The 21,244-nt window shown below is 40.3% G+C and overlaps 1 protein-coding gene across 1 annotated transcript in view; it reads right to left on the reverse strand.

Moving 5' to 3' along the window:
• ECT2 (epithelial cell transforming 2) overlaps positions 1-17,508 on the reverse strand; it is a 41,125-nt gene extending 23,617 nt beyond the window's left edge. Inside the window, exons 1-15 of the mRNA XM_063131444.1 lie at positions 17,499-17,508; positions 13,021-13,171; positions 10,085-10,164; positions 9,894-9,986; positions 9,302-9,484; positions 8,571-8,660; positions 7,846-7,953; positions 5,523-5,596; positions 5,227-5,357; positions 3,874-3,989; positions 3,637-3,699; positions 3,125-3,347; positions 1,759-1,895; positions 753-872; positions 169-237 (exon numbers count right to left, since the gene is read on the reverse strand). Of these exons, the coding sequence (XP_062987514.1) occupies positions 169-237; positions 753-872; positions 1,759-1,895; positions 3,125-3,347; positions 3,637-3,699; positions 3,874-3,989; positions 5,227-5,357; positions 5,523-5,596; positions 7,846-7,953; positions 8,571-8,660; positions 9,302-9,484; positions 9,894-9,986; positions 10,085-10,164; positions 13,021-13,171; positions 17,499-17,501 (1,641 nt within the window). The 5' untranslated portion in view covers positions 17,502-17,508. The remainder of the gene's footprint in view (positions 1-168; positions 238-752; positions 873-1,758; positions 1,896-3,124; positions 3,348-3,636; positions 3,700-3,873; positions 3,990-5,226; positions 5,358-5,522; positions 5,597-7,845; positions 7,954-8,570; positions 8,661-9,301; positions 9,485-9,893; positions 9,987-10,084; positions 10,165-13,020; positions 13,172-17,498) is intronic.
• Positions 17,509-21,244: the final 3,736 nt, after the last annotated feature.

Here is a 21,244-nt window from a genome sequence, read left to right on the forward strand (position 1 = left end):
TGTTAACATGAGCAATAATTTTAACTCTGCACTTTATGTTCCCACTAGTGGCTTCCTGACCCAGAGTCTTCTCCACATGTAATGGGAAGGGGGAATACTCGTAACATGTGAAAGAGCCTCATGGTCTTGGAGGCACCAAATAGCATAAATTCACAGCTAGCGACTTACATAGTTAAGTATGACATCACCAATGCTTTTGCTTTCAGTCCAGTTTATCATGAGATCTTCAAGGTCCTCCTAGAAAATAATTACATACTGCTTATTTTCTTCAAGTGTTTATAATTCAAAAGATTGAGGTTCATTAGTTCCTTGTACATGTGCTACTTTCCCACTCTCTAATGACTGTTAATTAGATGCCACATTTGGAGGCTGAAGAGGGAAATAAGTGCTTAATTTTTTAAATTTTGTGATCTGTACAAGCTGGTTTCAGGGTGCTCACTCACTAGGGATTGTGCAAGAACACCAAAAAATCACAGAAGATTATGTGATCAGTGGTCATGCAAACACTCAAATTAAAAAGTAATTTACACAACAACACTGGGGACTTCTCACATCGGCACAAATTTATCACAAAACAGCACACTTTTTTTTTAAGTGAGACTGGAAGCTGTTTCCAATTCTACTCTTAGCAAACTTCAAAATTAAGCAAATGTTAAACTTCTCAAGATGGCACAAGCAAGTTGAAACCCGGTCGTTAAGCAACTCAACTTAAAAGATTTGCACTGTTCAAGGCTTAAAAAACCCCAACCAACCTTTATCTTGGTGTGTACATCAAGGATGTCAGGAATACTGCCAAATATGGTTTTAATTTCTTCTGGTGCAAGGATGGGGCCTCCAAGTTGTCCTTCCTTTTCCAATGGGACTTGAAAGACCTAAAAACGAAAAGAAATTCAGCAGACAGTAAGTTCATGAAATGCATTTAATACCATAAAGTTACCATATTTGGAAGTCATACTCAAGACAGATTCCTATCTTCAGCAGAAGGTATATATGCCCCATATGCTCATGCCATTGTTTATCAACTGGAGGCACCTGGGCCAGATCTCTGCCACACTGAGATATGCTGCCCAATACACTCTTCCCTCCTCATTCCTCAACCCACAAACAGTAAACCGTTTTAGCACCAGTGGACATTTTCCTCATTCTTGTTAGCTCTCAGTTGCCAAACCACAGGTGCAAGAGGTGACATGGTAACAGAACTTGCTGACAGACCACCTTTAGGCACAGATCAACGACCTTTCATCTCTTTCTTAAAGTTTCACTCCAGGAAAAGCTGCCTATCCAGTCTCAAGTCTAGCTAAGCCAAAATCTGAATCTTTAAATATGCAGTGGATGGGCCGAGTGAGCAAAAAGAACACATGACGTAAAACCCAATGGTGCTGTTCCACTCGTGGAGAGGCTTTTGATTTAGCTCTTGCCTCTTCTAACATAAAGGGAGATTATTTTCACCCAACTTGGTTCCAGAGGATCAGGCAACCCTCCAAAACACTGTGCAGGGTGACACAGGGGCATCAGCAAAAGTCGCTTCCCAAGCAGAATGGCACCATTTGATTCTACCCCATGTTTTTACAGATACAATTCTCCCATTCTCCAGCTTTCACTTGGAAACCGACACCATACGTACAAATGTGCCTGACGCGTAGGAGGTCAATCAGCCAGTAAATAGTTTCTGCAATACCAGTCTTAAAACAAGTCTTTTAAAGGAACATTTTGCAGCAAGTTTTCATAAGGTACAAATAACACTTTGCATTGACTTGCCTGGATTATGGTCGTCAGGATATCGACATAGTTGCTCTCTGTCTGATACAACTCCTTTGCAACCTGCCACCTCGCAGACTGCTTGGGAGGAAGAGGTGTGGAGTTTTTGGACGGTCTTGCACATGGTTTCGGAGTTTCTGGGAGGGATGGAGAAACAATATGCAAAAAGTGTTTTGACGAGCAGGAACACAACTACAGATTCTAATATATAGTCTTCCTAAAACAGACATTTCCAGTTAGTATCAATCCATTTTAACAGAAAGATCCGAGTACTGCTCGTGTTTTAAAAGCTGTGCAAAGGAAAGAATTCTCACGTCAAAGAAAGGCATTGTACAGGTTCTTTGCAACACCATCCAACATCTTGCACTTCTGCCCACCACTTTCTCTCTGTGCTACCTAATTATAAAATTAATAATACAGCAGGCACTGGAAGATTAATTGCCAGGAGTTCCAGGCGCACTATGAATTAACATTCTAAATGGCATCTAATTAATACTTACCTGTTATCAGCACAGCAACAGTGTAAGTGAAACTGGAATCTGAATTTGACTCAAAGGTTGCTTCAGATCCTGTTACCCAACTATTACTATCATTAGCAGGCGTCCCGTCATAAGAACTACATTTGTCCTTATGATCTTGTTCCTGGTCGCTTCTCTCACAATTCACTTCCTGGACACCAGTATTAAACTCTGTACAAGTTGGAGAATGCTTATTTCCATCAGTACAATGCATACCTCTCTCCTGTTCCTGGGACAATTTTGGTTTATTTTGCAAGTCAGTTTCCGCAAACTGATCCAATCTGTATTTGGAGATTGCCTCTTTGGTACAAGTATCGCACATCAAGTTAAGTTCTCCATTACCTAAATGGTCATTGCTATCTAAACATGTTGAGGTCAACTCATCGTCACCTTGTGATGTTCTTGGTAGATCTCTAACTGGATGGTGTTCACATAAGACAACATCTTGTAAAACTGGAATGGAACGAAGCCTTACAGGAATTTCCTCACTTTCCATATATTTTTGGAGATTCATTTGAGGGGCTCCATTAACTAGGCTTTCGGGTGGGTTACTGCTAGCTGCCTTGATGGTTTGCTGTAGACATGCTAAAGAGTTTAGACAACGTTTAAGAGCAATGTTATCCGGAGAAATACAACTGACAAGTCTGCATGATTTCCTCTTCATTCGACTAAGTCTAATGACATGAGAGTTGCCCTTCTTTCTATCATTATCCATGTTCCTCAATTCTAACCTGTTCCCTGCATAGTTTGAAAAGGAAAAAGGATGTTACTTATGTCAAGTAGAGTGATTCAGCAGTGCTTTATTTTAGCCAGAACTATTACGATACACAGATCTAGCTTAGCTGTACCTCCATTAGTCATACTTGATTCTGGGGTGTTTGAAATATCAAGTAAGGATCCCATAGAAAGGGAATGTTCAGCTGATGGCCGTTTCCGAGGAGGGAAGGGAGACATATCCGTCTCCCTGGCCAGTTGAGCAAGGGTCTCTCTTAAGCGACGTCGCTTCCGGTTGCTATTTGGAGTATTCAGAGACAGTTGCGAGACTGATGTTTTCAGTTCAGGACTGTCTGGCTGTAGTGAAATACGAAAAATCAGATTGGTAATTTTAGTCTACAGCTTAGAACTGCACAAAGTTGCACAGCACTGTCACTTAAAAGAATGACTGCAAACAGAAGAAATACATGCTTTGAGAATTTTTTAAGTTACCCCAAAAAAACATTTTATACTGAGAATTGCATTAAAAGGCTAAGAAATTGCCCAACTCAATTATATATTAAAAATGGGTCACAAACAAATTTTAAAATCTAAATCCATGTCACAAATTGCTTCAAATTCTAGATTTCTTTCCGTAGCAGCTCACCTTTTCAAATAAGTACATAGATTCTCCAGCTCTGGCATCCATCTGAATGCTTCCCCAAAACCACTAGAGGGAGAAAAAGCATTTTCTATTAATTTGTTCAACCCTATACAAAAAGCCATCAGTGCAACATTAAATATACCTCCCCAGAAACAATAACTAAATTGTGAACCATGCTATTAAGTGCTATAATTTACTATGAGTGTGTTTAAGGATCCAGAATATTCTGTTAAAACTGACCTCCTGCTTTACAACATAAAGGTTTTGTGAAGGCGCAAATGGAAGGTCTTTTACTGTGTTTTCTTCAACTATGAGATGAGTACACCTTTCATCACCAACAGGCAGATGTTGTCCACCTGCAGACAGAAGACAAAGTTAACCTGTTCCTTTCTAAGTTCTAACATTAATTTTGAGACTACACCAGCACAAGAATGTCAAGAAAAGTAACCTTGGTAGTGATATTATACACCACTGGGAAACGGGCACCATATAGCTCTGAGCAGCTCTTCTCAAAGAATCGTTTCAAGACAACAGGTAGAGATCCTTTGCATTTGCAGCACTGAGATCCCAAAACACATTTGACAAAACTTATTCAGGATAAGAATGGGTTTAGAAAGGAAAAAACAAAAGTAAGCTAAATCTCAATGGCACAAGTAATGGAGGGTTTGGTGAGAAGCATCTCCAGAACGAGTGCCATATGGTGACAGCGCCCAGGAGTATGAGCCACAAAGCCCCTTCTTGAAATCTCATAACTCACTGCATAGCCTTGGTAACTAGCCCACTTCTCAACTACAGTGCCCATAAATCTGTAATTTGGGAATACAGGACGGCTGTAAGGGTTACTAATAAGTACAGAGTGATCCAACAACTCTAGATCACTATAAACAATGTCTAAGTATGATTAGTAGTAGAAAGATTGCTTATAATTGAATCAAGAGTATAAATTCCTGAAATACAGCTTCAAGCTCTCATTATTACATATCACGGGTGCACAACTTGCAGCCCTCCAGATGTTTCTGCATACAAATACCATGAATCCTAGGAGCACAGCCAATGATGAGAAATCATGGGCACTGTATGCCAAAACGTCTGGAGGACCACAAGCTGCCCACCCTTACCATATGATACAAAGCTGACAGCCCTCAACTTTTAAATTCAAGAGTATTAAAGAGTAAGTAGAAAACTGTGCAACTGCAATTTGAGATTTACATGCCCTCTGGATCAAACACAACGTTTAGACCTGCTTTAGATGGTTAAATCAGCCTCTTTGCTTCTGCAAATCAGACACAAAGTATACAAATCCATGTATGGGTGTAACCCGTTGCTAGTGGACAGCTTGTTAAACAAGCCAATAACTGCTGCAATACATTTACAAATACAAATATTAAGTAATCAATGTGTCCTCAGATTTCCACCATGGAAACCTGTATCATCAAGAACCTCATAAAGACTTGTTGGCTATTGTGTGCCCCCCCGCCCCCCCCCCCCCACAGCTAATCTTTGTACCAATGGTGGTGTTTTTGTTGGGATGCAGGGTGAGGAATAAAGCATTGCATAGAGTCCTTCTGTCCCAAATAGCGTTTTCACATTTACCTTGCATTTCTGTCATTTCTTCCATATTCTTCTTGTCTTCATCAGAGAACCCAAGAAAACTTAACAAGCAGTCCTGAAATGGGGGAACTTTGAACTCTTTCCTGAATTCCTCATCAGCAGCACAAAAGTCACTAACAGGAGAAAAGGATTGGGAAGAAAATTTAGACCCAGCTGCACCATGTTTTGCTACATAAAGAAAGGCCTCTGTGGACTATTCTGCCATGGTTGTTCTCAAGCAAGTGTAATGACAAATACTAATGTTATACAAGACATCGTGTCAAAAAAATTATACATACATGTCATTTCTTCTTTCCCAAGACTTATAAATCCACTCTGCTTTCATTATTGGTGTGCCAAGACTCACAGCTACCTACAAACCAAAACAGGATGAGATAACGAAGAATAATACTTTATCCTTCATACTTGCAAAAATAAATAAATAAATTAGTAAACAGGCAGTTCCCAGTGAACATCCCGGTATACTAGCCAACAGCATTAACATCTAGCAAAGATCATAGTATTTGGCAAAGTAAATAAAAATCACACTTTATAAAAAAGAAAAGGAAGATTAGTTTGTTTTTAATCTGACTTTTTATTTAAGTTGGGGTGATAGTGGTGGTTTTTCAATTGTCAGTTTTATTAAGTGGACTTAGTTTAACATGTTTTGTATTTAAGTTAGGTTTCACTTTAAAGTGCTACCCACACTAAGATGTCCTTAAAGTTCCTACTCGGCTTTGAAGTTTTTTTGAAAAATGGAAAGGCAGATTATAAATATGTGTTAAATAAGCCTGCACACTCCGAAAACCAACTGAACGGACCTCTTATCAATGCACAAAGGTTTTTTTTAAAAAAAAACGAAAAGCAAATCTTACATTTACGGTTAAGCATTATAAATGTGACATTCCGAAGTAACAACTAACCACAATGTAGTATTACGGCAACAGACATCAGATCCATAGACTTCTTCCTCCACAACCCCTTGCAGGCAAAGATTAGAAGCACACAGTTGCACACGCAGGCTACGTGACAGTGGTTCTGGATTATGCTCCTATGACTTAGTTATTATTTGGATTTTTACACTACCTTAATTTGCTAAAAAGCCATCATGATACTCCAAGGTAGCATGAAAGCTTTATTTAGATGCAAGCCCATATTTCATATTCAGGAAATATAAATCCGAGCAACAAATCTCTTTGATTTAAGTTACTAAAAGGAATCAGGGGAGAGGGATTTACATCAACTTAATCATATATATATATATATCTCCATCCTAGTATTTAAAAATGAGCCATCAGTCCCAGTTAAATTTATCATATAGTTGAAAAGAGGCAAGTTCATTACTTGATTAGGCCACAAACAGAGGGCCAACTGTATTTGAGGCAGTTCACATACAACGCGCAGTTAATCATGGAAGAGATTCAAGCTATATAGTAATTGCATTCCGATGGGAAAGCAATTGATTTATTTTAATATGGATAAACTGGAGAAAACTGCACTGTAGTTATTAAGCATCTCCTGCCACCTGGTAGCAAGGTAATTTCATAAGTGCTATTACACCCCCAGATCTATAGATCAGGGCATCCGGCTAAAGGTAGAGATATTGGCGACAAAAGACAAACACTTGTCTTTATTTATTTATTACATTTCTATACCGCCCAATAGCCGGAGTTTTACTGTCAAGTCTTCACGAATTGTATCGTCAAGGATTTGAGTTGCATTTTATAAATGTTTTCAGTTTAACTTGAGAGCTCTTGCTGGCCTAATATGCCTCCAAGACATCCTAAAAGACCATTTAACAGAAAGCTGCATGATCAGGAGCCTTACATTCATAATCTGTTCACTCCTGCACCCTTTATTGTATCAGGCACGATTGTCTCTAGTTGCAGTGAAAAGAATGAAGAGATAAGATACCAAAATGTGTGGGTTTTTTAAAAAAAAAATTCAAAGAAAAGTTCCTCAACAACAAAAACTCTATACCTTTACATAGCTCTTTCCTTACTACTATCCAGTTGATCAACAGGAGAGGAGAGGCCTGGACAAAGACCCACACCCATGAAAAGCAGCCAGATGTGTCAATGAATAGAGTACTGGATACAGGTTGCAGCTGCACTCATGGAAATGAGCCAGGGAGCTTCAGCTATTGGGTAGTATAAACATGCAATAAATAATAATAATAATAATAATAATAATAAATAATAATAATGGATCTCTGGATCCGATCCAGACTGAAGCAGTGCAAATCACTGCCTCTCGGGTGTGCATCCCATATACCAAAGTAGTTCTAAGATGTTTGGGGGAGGCTGTTCTCTCAGTCCCATCACCATCAGAAGCTTATTTGGTGGGGGCACAAGAGAGAATGTCTTGGTGGCTGCTCCCAGGCTGAGGGAGGCCTGGTTGACTCCCTACTTGCTATCCTTCCACTGGCAGGCAAATACATTTTTATTCAGGCAGGCCTGAATAAAAGCTAGTTTGTTGCTGAAGGGAATTTTAACTGGTTGGGTGCCATTTATTTCTTTTATTGTTGTGTTTTCAATAAATTCCTTGGCGTACCGTCTGGCAGACGCAGAAAAAAGATCTTCTGCACCCAAACCCTAAATTTAGAAACTGAAATGTACATACTCTGAATTTGTCCCCTTGTGTAGAATTAGCCACCAGATGCGTAACTTTTGAACTGAAATCTCGTCGAATAATCCCTCCCATATGATGAACCAAGGTCACCAGTTTCACCTGTGAATAAATTTGGAATACAGTTAATGTTTATCTTTGAAATACAATTGCTATTAGCCAAAACTAGTAAACCAACTAGAACACAAGTTAACATGGATCCTCCCCACCTCCAGTTTGCATAGATACTCAAGTTACTCTGTCATGCAGCATCCACAGTTACTACCCCACAATACGTTAAGCACTTTGAATACCATTACCAACTTATTTGGGTTCCAACTTTCCACAGATGGACCCCATGGTGCTATATATGGTGTTATGCCCATTTTAGCCTCACATCAACCCTGCAAGTTGAACCAGCCAGAATGTCTCAGCTGAAGGTCACCCAGTAAACTTAAATACCAAGTGAAGGTTTGAATCCAGGTCTCCCTGGCTAATATCCACTACGTCTCTATTCTACTCCTCTATACGTAGTATGAACATGTCAAGAGTTGAAGAGCCTGTTGGAAGTGCCTAGAAAACCTCAATAACTAAACACTTAAGTGACACTAGTATAGCAGTCAATTCCAAGCTCAGAACAGATCTTGCAATATTAAATATAGAGCAAGTATGACAACTTGCTCACGATTATTCAAAGTAGGTGCATTATTCTAAGATGTACGGAAGGAAAACAATCTTACCAATTCTTCTTTCTTTCTGAATCCTGTGAAACACAACACAAGATTCAGCATACTTGCACAGTACAGTGGCCGACATGAGAAAGGCAGAGGCTGAAATAAAATTAGATTGATTAGCCACCAGATTCCAGAGGAATAGCCGGGTTACTCTGTTGCAGCAAAAACAAAGAGTTTTGTGGCACCGTAAAGACTAACAGGGTGGTTAAACAGTTTTATTGTATGTTATAGTTGATTATGTTTTTATTGTTAACTTTAGTGTAGTTTTATTGATTCCACTTATTTGTAAACCACCTTAAATGAGCTTTGAGTCAGAAAAACAGCACAAGAGTTCAAGTAAATAAATACTAGGGCTTAGTATATAAATACTAAGAAATAAATACTTCACCTTAGTCTGGAGGTCTGAATCTAAGTCAAAGTGGACTGATTTAGACCGTCTCAGCCGAAACTGGTTCGGGACTAGATTGGGCCGCCTTGGCCTGAAACAACCAAACTGCTTCAGCCTGATTCGTTCCAATGGCCAGCCACTGCCTCCAGCCTGCCACAGAATTAGTGTTGTAAACTATGGCAGTCAAAAGAAGAGGCCGAGCGGGTCACCGGCACCAAGGCATCCAAGTCAAATCAGGGCCAATTTGGAAGCTCCTAATAAATACATATTTAAGCAGGCACTAGTGCATTAAAATACATACGTAAGGACATCTATAGGATTGAAGATCTTTCAAGATCTGTATTCTTACCTCGCCTTTTCTGGCGCACTGCAATACTATTGGGGGCCCAAGGACTCTGCTGTCTGCCTTGTACAAGTTGCTGAAAATAGGATCTTGGAAGTCTGCTATCACAAAGACAGTCTCAAATTCTGGCGACTCAGAGTCCTCGTACTTTTCCACCGAATCGGTCTTTATGTAGGGCACTTTAATCTCCTTCAGTGGTTTACAAAGAATCCAAATGTTATTTAAGCAATAATACAAAGTTACTTTGTGCCCATAATTTATACATCAGAAGAAATAGTAGTTTAAGAAGTATTTTTAACAGAAATAACTCATTAAATTTGAAGCTAGCTCAACAGAAACATGACCGCTTTTCCCAGACAAAAACAAGAGTTGGTATATATCTCATTTGAATTCGATTTCACAGTTATAAGTACACAAATTCTGAACAATTTCAAAGCTGGCCTAAGTTTCAATTCAGCTAGCTTCACTGTGCACCATTTACTTCTATTGTGCATTTTATTCTTCTGTCAAGTCACGATAGCAGTGATTTCCCCCACTTCAGTCCCAAGTAGTGCAACATGCTTCATGCAGATTCATACGCACAGCTGCTGCAACATACCATATGTATAATACTTTTTATTAGATTTTCTTCCGATTTACCAGAACTAGTTTCCTTTAACTTTATAACTGGAACTTCCATTATCTTAATGGTCTGCAGAAAAGGAGAACTTCAGTATAAGAATGAGAGGATAACTCCCAAGTCCCAACAACAACAGGATTACAATACCATGAATGAGAAAAGCTACTTGCCTCCAAAGCTTTCAGGAGTTCTTCACGTTTTGCAGCCTCTTGAACTAGAACCACCCTGGTTTCAATCTGGGGCATTTCCTCTAGTGGAGCAGAAGAGAGAATCATCAGCATCCAGACAAATTTATGGATTACAGAATTAAACTTATTTATCTTCTCTCTCAAAAATGGGGGGTGAGGGGAGAGCTGATCTTCCCAAATGCATGCATCACTTTATTTGAAATAACGTATATTTTATGGAAAGTACAGTTACCCAAGAACAATTCTGGCCATGAATTAGCAATCACATCACTGCCCATTCACAAGATTTAGAGCATATATGCCCATTTTTTTCATATACTGAAGAGCTACATCTCAATTGACTGGATACCCAAAGTGTCAGGCTCAGTTCCCAATATTACTAGAACCTGAAGGGTCTGCAAAGATCCCCAAAAAGCTAGATCTTCACAGAAGACTGCACCGGATTGTATGGGTCAAGAGATAAACTCACTGCAGCAGCTCTTTATGTAAAACAGCACTATGGAATTCAAGGTATCTACCCAGAAGCTGGCTATGAAACCACAGATATAGGTCATTAGCATGGCTAGCTTTCTGCTTCCATGGGGATTAAGAATGCTAAGAAAACAAAAAAGGAAGAATAAGAAATATTATGCAGTTTTCGAACAGCCAGGAAAGGTTTCCAAATACAAAGACCAAGGAAGTATTTTGCTTAAGACCACACTTGTTTGAGGAAAAGTTATCAAATACCTTTTACCAGCTGATATGCCAAATATTTACTAACTGAACAAAGGATTTGATACACTCATTAAAATTTGTCTTGTGAAGACAAACTTATAGTCCCACAACAACTTAGACTGTGGCTTATTTCTGTGTTGATCTAACTCAAAGGTGTTTAAATGTTTATTTTTAGAGAAACCTTGTCTACATTATAGAGGAGCATCTGAATGTCTGCATGTTGCAGAAGGTATATTCTAGAAAAGGGGTAGGTCAGAAGGTAGGTCAGGATTGCCTGATACATCTTTGGGTGATTTAGATAGGCAAAGGTTTCTGACTCTTCATAGCTTAACAATAGTTATTAAAATTGCAAGTTTAAAAAAATCTCTGCTGTGGCTGGCCTTGAGCTAATCATGTAGCCTCAGTGTTTCCCCAGTCTGCCCACCCATTATAGGGTTCACTTTCTGTTCACTTGGGGTACCAGGAAGGTCTGTTGGGTCTGACTTTCATACGGTAGAGAAAGAATGCACCAAATTCTCCCCACATACTGCATTAGTGGCATGCCAGTTAGCTTTTAGGGAATTTTGATTGCTATTACTACTGTCATCATTGAGGAAAAACCTTACACGCATCTGAGAAACCCATTCCCCAAAGGGTTTGAAAGCTACCAGTCTTGGTAATTATTCTAGTGCTTCTGTCTGCATTCTCTTTAATTTTTGCATCTTCCTAGATTATGCCTTCAGAGAAGGACCTACTGCATTGCCTACCTCCATCTGAGATGCAATTGGTGAGCACAGAGAGCAAAAAGCAAAAAAAGAACAAATTCTCAGAGGAGCCGAAGTGTAATTTGTTTATTTTAAGCCCAATGTGTTTCAGAGACCGTGGCTCTTTTGTCAGGGACAATCTTATAAAATACAAATGCTGTAGAGAAATTCAATCAGCTTACTAAGGTGGTGACTGTCCTTCATACACTATCTGGTGAAGCCAAACAGCAGGATAGAAAATATTTGATTAAATAAATAAAAATTAAGTAGAATTTAATTTTTAATTAAAAAATTGTGGGCACAGCCTGCATTATGGTTTTATTTTTGTATAGCACTTAGGTGTTTTAGATATTGCACAGGGTGGATAAAAATCAATGATTTTTTTAAAAAAATCAGATTTTTTTATTTAAATTGGAATTTTTTAATAAAATACTTTTTAAGGAAAAATCTAAAGATAGTTTTCTATAGTCCAAAGGTTATTCATCATGAAATAAGGATTAGTTTTTAATTATGTAGCATGAGGCTGTATATTCATGCAATGTTTAAATTTTGGGGTAAATGAATTCCATTAATCCATTCACAATATCATGCTCTTCCAGAGGTTTCTGTAAGATTATTGGGCAATTTTTTCTATCAAGAAGATATTATCACAGATGCTTGGTTTTACAGTTCTCAAAACTGTGAAGTTGTGTCTGCAGAGATCACAATCCCATTGTTCCTTTGCTAATCTATGTACACAGAATCAACCCCTTACCTCTTAAGTGCTAAGTTTCAAAAAATCCAATGAACAGTGTGCACTTTTTTGGGGGGGGGGGGAAGTCACATGATTTAATCGAGTCTTTCTGAGTAGTGATTTAAATCATGATTTAAATCAAATTGATTTAAATGAAATCCACCCTGGTATTGCATAAATAAAATTGCCACAAAAGTACGCATTCAAGTGTTCGCATCCCAAAGACCAGAAGAATGCAAAGAGAAGAGCAGTCAGATGTTTTTGATATTACAATGCTGCAAGGATGATACACTACCAGATATTCTACTGCAAGCTACTACTATGCCAAAGGAGGTGAGGCAGGTGGCTACCAGGAGGAGGGCCTTCTCTGCAGTGGCACCCCAGCTGTGGAATGAGCTCCCTAAGGAGGTTCGCTTGGCACTTATATTATATGCTTTTAGACGCCAGGTGAAGACCTTTTTATTCTCCCAGCATTTTAACAGTCTATAAATAAATTTTAACTTGGTGTTTTAAATTTGTAATTTTGCATTGCTGCTGTTTTTATCTGGTTGAGCTTTTATATTGTATTTTATATTATGGTTTTATACTGTTGTTTTATACTTTGAATGTTTTTAATTTTTGTGAAGCGCCCAGAGAGCTCCGGCTATTGGGCGGTATAGAAATGTAATAAATAAATAAAATAATAAATACTATCTACATTCCAAAATCAATACTGTTTTCTCCATTACCTTCTCCATCTGAAGTAGAATGAGTGAATATGTTCTCCTTGGAAGTTTCTGTAATTTTGGTGTCAAGTATAGAAGAATCCGCCAAGAGACTTCTCCCTATATCAGACATGATTGTGCTGTTTTCAGCCATGGTCAAAATGACATTTCCTTTCTACAGCTGCAAAAAAACACAAAAAACACTAAGTTTTTCTTTCTTTCTTTTAGGAAACAAATACAGCAATGGTATAATTTTAATAAGGGAAATCCCACACTTCATCACCGAAGCTTGCTACCAACGGACATAGTTGCAGCCTCTCTTTTCCTATTCCACATCCATGCCGTTACCATGCTGTTTCCTCTCCAGTTTCTCTATTAAGATATACAGGGTCCCAGAACAGGGATAAGGGAGGAAGAACATTTTACCTGGGATGCAAATCTATTACAGTAATAGTGGGGAAAGCTGAATTGAAGATTATAATTAAAGATGTTTATGCAGACTTATCTCCCTGAATCTATATCAGCTGTCCAGATCTTCTAAGATGTGTTGGTGCCACATGAGTAACTTTCTGAAGAATCTATTGTTCATATTGTGCCATTTGTGTACATGGATTTCTTGCAAACTCAGGACCTTCTCTAGCAGGGATCACAAGCACTTGCGTGACCATGTGACATACTGGCTTAAGAATGAGACGTTCCAGAGTTCCTGCTGGCATTTTTTATGAACCGGCGGGAGGCAGCAAGAGGGTGAAGAAACTGACTGGCAGCAGGAGGAAGGCCGAAGCACAACAATAACCAGAACTAATGAGATCAGAAGGTCAGTAAGAATCAGTGCTTCTGAAAGGATTTACAAGCCCCAGAATATGCAAGAACAAATGAGTTAAGCCTCTGGTGTCCATAGAAAAACTAGCACTAGATCCCAGGGACAGAGGAAAGTGTCTAAGAGTAGATACATGTATAATTACAGGCATCTATAAATCCACTCCCCAGTTCACCAGGGGCAAATGTACACAGCTCTCTGGTGAACAGCACAACTGACACCACAAATCTCTACTCTCATTTCCACTGCAATTTTTGATCAAGTAAAAAATAGCAAGATTCTGTTCTGAGCAGCACTTGACCTAGAAGCTTCAGCTAGTGCAGACGTGGCAGCCAGAATTGTATCTGATACAACCAAGTGGAATCCTATCACACCGAGTCTGGATCAGTTGCACTGGCTGCCTATTCTTCCAGTTTCCAGTCCCAGTTCAAAGCCCTGATGTTTTAAACCCCTAAACAGCTTGAAAGCCTTTTGGGATTCTTCCAAAGAATGTTGAACCTTGATCTGAACCAGTAGTGTAGTTAAGCTTTTTTTAAAAAAAGAGTGCATGCTAAAGGTTACTTTACACAAATTAGTTACACCTTAGCTATACATACTTCCTATGTAAATGTAACACTTCTGTAAGCCACCCAGAGAGCTTCGGCTATGGGACGGTATATACATTTAATAAATAATAATAATAACAACACAACAGTGCCCTGGGGTGGAAGTAGGGAGGAGATAAACCTGCAAGACTGAAGTTAGCCCAGCCCAAGTTTACAACCTTCTCCCAAACTCCTGTGCTCCAAATCCTTTGACAGGAATTGTTAACCCCAGAAGCTTAATTTCAGCACAGAATAGATGGCATAATTTGTCCTATAACACAAAACAGAAGCTGCTCAGTCTGGCATCCTTAATCAGCATTGTGATATACAGAGTTTTGCTAAATAAAGAGTAAAAACTGGCTGCAACTTAAATGTGGCTTGCTCCCAAATCCCAAACAGGAGTACAAGAAAGACAGCTCTTCCAGTTTTTAGAAACAGTAACAATCGCCTAGCAAAAAGAAAGCAAGAAGGAACAGTCTGATCCTGCAAGCACCACATAGGCCCGATTCATGAATTAACCATGAACTGTGGTAGCTGCAAAAAAAAAAAAAATGCTTCCTTGCGACTCCTCTGGTTACTTCCTGTATCAGTGTCAGCAGCCTGCTGGACTTGCGGTGCCCGTATGGGAAATAATCATGCAAGCCATGTGACTGGAGCAGCCAAGAATTACAGTTGCAACTTCGAGCTGAACTGCAGAGACTGTTTTTCCAGCAATTACCAGACATGTGAGTAGGTTTTTTTCTCAAGATCGGTGAACAATAATATCAGCCAAATGAAGCAAAGAGGGGCAGTATCAAGCTCCGAGTTCGAAACTTCAAATGACCACATTATAATGCACACAATTCCCCAATTTCTAACAATTATATAATTCCATTCATAAACCCACCTAGAAAAGAGTAAAGATTTTAAGCATAGTTGTGAAAGAAATGTCATTTCCAGCATCACATGCAGACCTGCGATTTTTCCAGAGCTGAATTTTAAATGCTGTTCCCTGATCCTCTCCCTGAACATAATTCTATAGTATTCCAATTTAAAGAACAGATTATCTTTTTCCCAATCAAAGTCTAAGGCAGAGGCAACAATTTCAGCACAGCTCTCCCAATCTGACAGACCGTTCATTAGCGTAACCACACAGATTCTGACCTCAGAGAGATATCTTTCCTACTATTTCTATTTCCATCGGTCATGTTACGAAGAACCAATATGGTAAAAGCTGGGGCATATACTTTGACACCAGGTTCATAAAGTCAAGTATACACATAGCCCAATAGTTTCCAGAGAATGAGCAGAGCAGCAATAGGTTGGTACTTAATTGGGTTCAACTACAACATTACACAGTAGTGAACTGAAGGGCTATCTTTTTATTCCAGAGTATCTCATCAGTACATAGGGCAATAAATGTCCTAAATTTTTACCCTTCACATTGCTGAAGAGCACAAGTGGCAACTGTTATTTCAGACACTACAACTCTAAAACATCTCTTATTTTAGGTCAGGCAACTAGGCACCTGCCAGCAACAATCCACTAGTTTAAGAGTGACTATTTTAAAAAGATAGACAAATTCATGAATAGTACTGTCAAGTTGGTTTTTAGCCATGATAGCTAAGAAGGGAACCTTTTTATTCTCCCAATATTTTAACAATCTATAAATTTTAAATAACATGGTTTTAAATTTGTAATTTTGCATTGCTGCTGTTTTGTTTTGTTTTTATCTGGTTGAGCTTTTATATTGTATTTTATATTATGGTTTTATACTGTTGTTTTATATATTGAATGGTTTTAATTTTTGTGAACCGCCCACAGAGATCCGGCTATTGGGCGGTATTGAAATGTAATAAATAAATAAATAAATAAAACCTCTGTATTCAGAGAGTTTCTCTCTCCTGTTACCTGATGCTGAGCCTAAACACTGCATACTGATCACCATTATACCCTGCTGGGAAGCTTCCCACCAGTATCTTGACTGGCTCCTGTTAGGACATGGCACTGGATTAAATGGAACTCTGGCCTGATCTAGCAGATACTCAGAGGCATTGCACCTTCTACACAAATGGCTATTTAGAATAATCAGGTTTGCTGAGTTCCCCACCTGCTATGTTCTTACAATCTAAAAATAAAAACAGAGGAAGCAGAAAAAAATGGAGGCATAGATAGAAAGATATGCACAAACTTTAGGTACATATATTTCGGTATAGTATGGTGTTGAAAATAGGGGTGAAATGGCAGCTGGTGTGAAATGAATGGCAAATGACTAAATGAGAGATGCTGCAGAGGTAAGCCTTGCAAAACAAAAGCACTAAGACATTTTTAGAGTGCTAAAAGAAAACACAGCAACCATTAACTTATAACTTACTTTAAAAACCCAAGGAGTTGTATCCAATTAGACTAATGCCTCCGACATTAGTCTAATTGAAACCCCATTCATTTAAAATGGTCCCACTCTAAGAAGGACAAACATTGGATACAAGCCATTTATTCACCCAGTAACCTGCACTAGGCCTCGGTCATGATTAACCTGTTTCCAATGCCAGAAACGTAGCTACTAAGGGGACGATGCTATACATCTTTAGACACAGAAAAGTCCTACAATTACCAAAGTTCTCCAGCATGGCTGGCCAGCGAGTGCTGGGCATCGTAGGGCTTCTCTTTACGCGCGCGCCCCTTCCCTTCTATACATGCACAGGGCTGCTCCCTAAGTACAGGAAAGGCGAAGAGATGCAAGCAGGTGCGAGAGGAAACGCAGGTTGCATTCGCTTCACCACTGGGAAAGCTACAGAGAATCGCCACATTCTAGGGTTTGGAAGGGACGTCCAGATCCGAGTGTGCGGCGTTCAGACAGCCCTGGCATCTCTCATTCTCCCACCCCCACCCGCGCAGCCCAATTTCGCCAGGGAGAGAAATTAAGCAGCCCCGGCTCATCCCCACCCCCGCTCCTCCTCGGCAATGGACTCCTCCACAGATGTCACTCAAGTTCATTCCCTTTCCCACCCCTCTAACCGTCGCTTCCCTCGGCCCAGGCCCTCAACCTCGGCCCAGCCGCCGCCCGCGCCGTCCACACCCCCAGCACCCTCCCGCTCGCTCTCCCGTCCTCGCCTCACCATCCACCGAGGCCTCTCCCTCCAGGCCCGACTCCGTCCGCGAGCCGAGCGCAACACAACACACACCCACACACCCCAATTCAAAAAGCGAGCGTCCGCTCCCTGCCCGTCTCCCATTGGCTGCGCTGACCAACCGGGGGGAGGTGCTAGGAGACGCAAAGGGCAGCTCGGAAATTGCCAGCTTCCTATTGGTGGGTTGGCTTCAGCGGCGGGCTCGGCGTGAGGACATCAAGCTCGGCTTCTCCTCTTTTGCCACAAGTCGCTATGGAGACGGCCTTGTTTTGAATGTTTGGTTGAGCGGCGCTCGCTTGAAAGGCGCGTTGCTATTGGGCGGGACGGGTCACCTCTGCTTTTGCAGCAGAACCGCGGCTCTTTTCGCCTCACAATCTTCTTTGTTCCCCTCCCCCATCACGGGGCTGAACTCACCTGAGGACTGGTTGATGGGGGAGGGGGGATCTTTTTTCAAACGGTTGTAACGGCGGCTGAGGGCTCAAGGACCTGGATATTATTGCCCCGCGGCAGCTGCCCGTTCATCGTTCCCCTCTAGACCGCAGTTGCCACCCCCTCACGATAGAGTCTGAAACGAGCCTTCGCGGCATGTCTACGGACCACTACGTATTTAAAAACAATGTTCCGACCCCTGCTTGGGTTTTTTTTCCCCGCGCAAGGCTTCCTGGGAATTGTGGTTTTTTGAAGTCGGGGAGTGACGTGAGCGCTCCTATTATGGAATCTTAAAAGTAGTTCTCACAAAACTATGATTCCCAGAGTTCTTTGGGCGAGGGGGGGAATAAAACAAGCGGTTTTCTATTTCTTGTATCAGAGGAAGTGAAAAAATATTTATTTTATATATAGTGCTTTCTGGTCTATATATAAAAAGTTCACGCCACAATAAATTCATTAGTCTTCTGGATGCCATAAGAACATTTGTTGTTGTCGTTTCATGGCGTAGGAATCACACACACAAAATGAGGCGAAATTATGTGCCATAACAAGACAATGATTTATGATACATCAAGGGATTTAATAGCCCTGGTCCCCATATACGTGATTACTTAGAATTTAAGTCCCATTGGATTCAGGATAACTTACTCCTAAGCGATAACATTTGATAAGGAGTAAATTTCATTGAATCTGATAGGACTTTCTTCCAAGTAGACTAGGTTCAGCTTCAGTTGTATGCATAGTTACTTGAAAGTAAGTCCCATTGCACTCAGAACAGGTCCTATGTTTACTCAGAAGTAAGCCCTCACTGCATTCAATAGGACTTTCAAGTAAACACACAATTTTAATGTATATTTATGTATTTGTTTATTGTAGATTTATGTATTTGTTTATTGCATTTATATTCTAGCCCCAAAGGAAATCGAAGTGGTGTACATGGTGGCCTGATTCACACGACATGGGGGTGCTTAATAAGCCACGGCTTATTAATCAACCTCGCACATACTGCCCTAATTAGCCTTGACAGGCATGGGTTGTCCTTACCTGTGAACCTGGTGGGTAGCAGGAGTGGTTGACAAATCACCCCAAACCCACACTCCCTTGTAGGAAATCAGGCAGCGTGTGCAGGAGTGGTGTTGTGGATTTCTTTACACGGTCAAGAGACTGGACAAGACTCAGGTAGCTCTCGCTCAATGGAGTCTCTTAGCACACCGGCCAAGAGAACTAGCCACCACCGTGAGGTCTAACACGCTTATAGATTTCTGCAGTTTCCATATGTAATTAGAGCACGCCTTATTGCAGCGGTCAATTGTCCAATCACAAAGCTTACAATGTTTTAAGCATGAAATCATGGCATAACCTGTAGCCTGGTTATATGGGAAGTAGCTGACTTATACATTCTGTATCTCCCTTTGGCTCACATCCTCCACATGTCTCAGCCTTAAGAAATATCTATCCATTTCCCTTTGCACCATATTCTTGGCCATGAGAGACAGCTGACTCTGCACATTCTACATTTACCTTTTGCCTTAGCACACAGGGTGAACTTCTTTTAGTAAAACAACCTTTTTATTGTTAAAAGTGAATTTCTACAACAAGTGTTTAATCTGAACCAGATTATTGTGTGGCTCCCCCATTTATCGTCACAGCAACCTTGTAAGGTAGGTTTGATTGCCACATAATGACTGGCCCAAAGTCACCCAGTGAGCTTCATGACTGAATGGGGAACTGAATCCCAGTGTCCCCCGACCTAGTATGACATTCTAGCAATTACACCAATCCCATTGGAGTCTGTGGGATTTACTTTCAGCAAATACACATGCATCAGACTACACAGCTGCAGTCATATGCACAGTTTCTTGGCAGAAAGCCCCATAGAAGCCCAATTCTATGCATGTTTTCTTGGAATTAAGTCTCACAGACTTCAATGAGAGTTTCTTCAACTAAGTAAGTGTACATGGATTTGCAGACTAAGAGCTTCATCACACCAGTGTTATACTGTGCAATCACTGTGAACTGCGTGCAAAGGTCTCCGAAGTTTTCCAGTTTATAATCTTTTACTGTGAAGCACTCCCATGCATCCTGCTTTAATTGTGCGTCTTAGCCAAAAGAACCATTGTGTTTTACTACCCCTTTAAGAGCGAATCTTTTGTTGTTTTCCGAGCGGCCACTGGGGGTGCAAGAGGAGGATTTGATATGTTTAAACTACCAATTAAACAAATGCTTACAACTGCGTAAGTTTTAAAGATAAAGACATCAACATTGGCACAGTAATAGATATTAAGGAGGGCTTTAAGCATACCAAATTTGAATCAGATTGAGTCATTGAGTTTTACATTTCTCCCCCTTAAACCCTTTTCCTGGTTTGCAAAGGAACTTAGGAGCGCCACCGCCTAGGGTGCGATTTAGCTAACCACCACCACCACAACAACAACAACTTTACACTATGGGGATAATTCGAGGGAAACGGGTACATGGGATGAAGCTTTTAGAGTAGGCCTATTGAAATGCATGAGACTTAAGTTAGATTAACATTAGATACAATTCACAGGTTTGCTACCCCCATCTTCAGCATGTGAGAACGAGCTATTACTTCCAAGTAAGCATGCTTATAACTGGCTCCATCTCACTGATTGTGGCACAAGCTTTGTAACTCACATGTAGGAAATATTTACTGTATAAATAAAATGTTCATATTTACTCAGTTTCAACATGACCTGCCCAAGGACTATTTGCTGTGTGAGAGAAGCTTTTTTTCAGATTAGGAAGCTGCAGTTCCAGCTTTCTTTGCTAAGGTTTTTTTAATTAAATTATCATAATTACCTTCTCCAGCACAGGTTGTCGTGATGTCCAAACCCAGTGAGGATGGGTGGTTGGAGTGATTTACAAACCACCCTGAAACTCATGACTTGTTCTAGGGCAACAATTGGTTGGTACTTATTCATATATAGCCACCTCTTTGCAGGTATAATCATGAAGAAATATTATTCATTGATTTGACATTTACCAGAACCAATTTTGAGGGAGAGAAATCAGGAGATAGGTTGCCTACCAGGAACGGCCCTCCCATGAAGCAGGGTGATCCCCCCCCCCAACACACACACACACTGTGGATCCTCTGAGAGCTTCTCAACGTTTTTTAAAAATCCCGCTGCTTTCTGCCTCCATTTTCTTTCTGGGATTGCAATAGGCTGAATTACATGGGAAGCCATGGGCAGCCAAGTGGCTTGGATTGAATATTTCCCATCTCTGACTATTCTATTCACTTCCATTGGGACAGTGTCATCTAGTGGTGGAATTATTGC

The sequence above is a fragment of the Elgaria multicarinata genome, chromosome 8, assembly GCF_023053635.1.
Source record: "Elgaria multicarinata webbii isolate HBS135686 ecotype San Diego chromosome 8, rElgMul1.1.pri, whole genome shotgun sequence".
NCBI classification, from domain to species: domain Eukaryota; kingdom Metazoa; phylum Chordata; class Lepidosauria; order Squamata; family Anguidae; genus Elgaria; species Elgaria multicarinata.